At 49.2% G+C, this 1,943-nt stretch overlaps 1 protein-coding gene across 1 annotated transcript in view; it reads left to right on the forward strand.

Annotated features, from left to right (window-relative positions):
* LOC112968715 (keratin, type I cytoskeletal 14-like) overlaps positions 1 to 1,570 on the forward strand; it is a 5,021-nt gene extending 3,451 nt beyond the window's left edge. Inside the window, 5 exon segments of the mRNA XM_026071209.1 lie at positions 27 to 63; positions 65 to 202; positions 330 to 550; positions 1,106 to 1,128; positions 1,473 to 1,570. Coding sequence (XP_025926994.1) covers positions 27 to 63; positions 65 to 202; positions 330 to 550; positions 1,106 to 1,128; positions 1,473 to 1,570 — 517 coding nt within the window.
* The last annotated feature ends 373 nt before the right edge of the window (positions 1,571 to 1,943 follow it).

Here is a 1,943-nt window from a genome sequence, read left to right on the forward strand (position 1 = left end):
GCAGAGCAGGGCGTGCTGCACTCAAGGCTTTGCCTGCTTGCCTCTCCTCTAACGCTATGGTTTTGTCTCGCTGCAGACGGAAGAGCTCAACCGGGAGGTGGCCATCAACACGGAGCAGCTTCAGAGCGGCAAGACGGAGATCACCGAACTGCGACGCACCATCCAGAGCCTGGAGATAGACCTGCAGTCCCAGTTCAGCACGGTACGAGTGCCCCGCTCCAGCTGCAGGGTGGGACTCACGTGGGACTGTGGGCAAGGGAAAACATGGGTGGCCCTCTCACTCCCACCCTCTGTCCCTCTCTGAGACCGTCCCTCTGCTCCGCACGCAGAAAGCGGCGCTGGAAAGCTCCCTGGCTGACACGGAAGCCCGCTACGGCACCCAGCTGGCCCAGCTCCAGGTCCTCATCACCAGCGTGGAGGAGCAGCTGGCCGAGCTGCGGTGCGACATGGAGCGCCAGAACCACGACTACAGGAACCTGCTGGACGTCAAGACCCGCCTGGAGCAGGAGATCGCCACGTACCGCCGTCTCCTGGAGGGCGAGGATGCCCAGTACGTACAAGGGCTTTGCTCGAGACACAGGGGTGGGGAGCAGACAGGTAATAGTCAAGGAAAGAAATGACGAACAACCTGTTCCCGGGAGGACCCCTTGAGCCATTTTCTTGGATGAGTGATTGGTTAGAGTCACGGAGACGTCAGTTTACTGCCCCTCCTGACCCACTGCACGCAACAGGGTCTCCCCTTTTGCTCCTGCTAGTCTAGTTCAGCCCAGTGAGCAGCACAGCACTGCAGCTTCCAGCATGCTGGGGATCCTCTTCCCATCCTGCCAGTGTCTGTGCAATCCTGGGAAAGAAGCAGGTACCACTAATGCTCACGGCAGCTGGGATATGTGCTGCCTTTGTCACGAATGTGCCTGAATCCCCTTTGTACACAAATATCTTAACGTTCTTCTTCCTTTAAATCTTGACACTAAGTAGTTTCAGGAAAGCATTTTAAACATATACTGGTACTATAAGAAAAGATGAGGTCTTAAATAATGATTTCTTCTTAAAAACCACTCACTTTTTTGCCCTTTTTGACCATTCTTTCATTTTTCTCCTCTTGCAGCATGACTTCCCATATGAGAGAAGGTAAGAACATGTCTTGGCTGAAGCACTAATCACACATAGCTTTGTTACATCCTTAGTCACCTTCTTATCACAGATTCTTATTTACCATTTTACTAAAATTACTGTTCTATCACATGTTCAAAATGTGAATCAACAGAAATTATTCTTCTGATATACCAAAGCATGTTTGAGAAGATTATCTGTGCAGACTGAAATGATAATAAAGTATTTAGGTATAGAAACTCTGTAGTTATACTGGGTTTCTAAGGCAGTTGCTGTTAACAACAAATCCAGCAGAGAAATACCATTAAGGCACTTTCTCCTTCCTTTTCTCTAAATAATGGTTCCTTCTTTCCCCACTGTAGTACCTGTAACTACGCGTCAAATCCGCACGATCGTTGAGGAAGTCCAGGATGGGAAGGTGATTTCTTCTCGTGAGCAGGTCCAGCAGTCTCCCCGTTAAGATTGCTGCATGGTTTAGACATAGGCCAAACCTCTCATAGCAAAGCAAAAGAAGATTCCAGCTTATGCGCTCTGGATATGTAGACCATGAAAAGCATATTCCTTCTCTTTTCATCATGACACTTCTTCCCTCAACCTTCTCTAAGCACTGTGCTGTGCTCAGAAATCAAATAAAGCTTTTCTTCACATTCTTGCAAACTAGAGTCTTGTCTTCTGTCTCTGAAGAGCCGAGCTGGCCCACTTCTGGAGCTACAGGACACAGCTGTTCCCCAAAAGGAGTTATATTCCAGATCTTTGGCACCCAGGGGCCAGCACACCTACACTTCCTCTAACACCTAAAACCAGCTGATTCGGTGAAGATGTCCAGTGTGGAT

Source organism: Apteryx rowi, unplaced genomic scaffold (genome assembly GCF_003343035.1).
Source record: "Apteryx rowi isolate R43461 unplaced genomic scaffold, aptRow1 scaffold_323, whole genome shotgun sequence".
In the NCBI taxonomy this organism is placed as follows: Eukaryota; Metazoa; Chordata; class Aves; order Apterygiformes; family Apterygidae; genus Apteryx; species Apteryx rowi.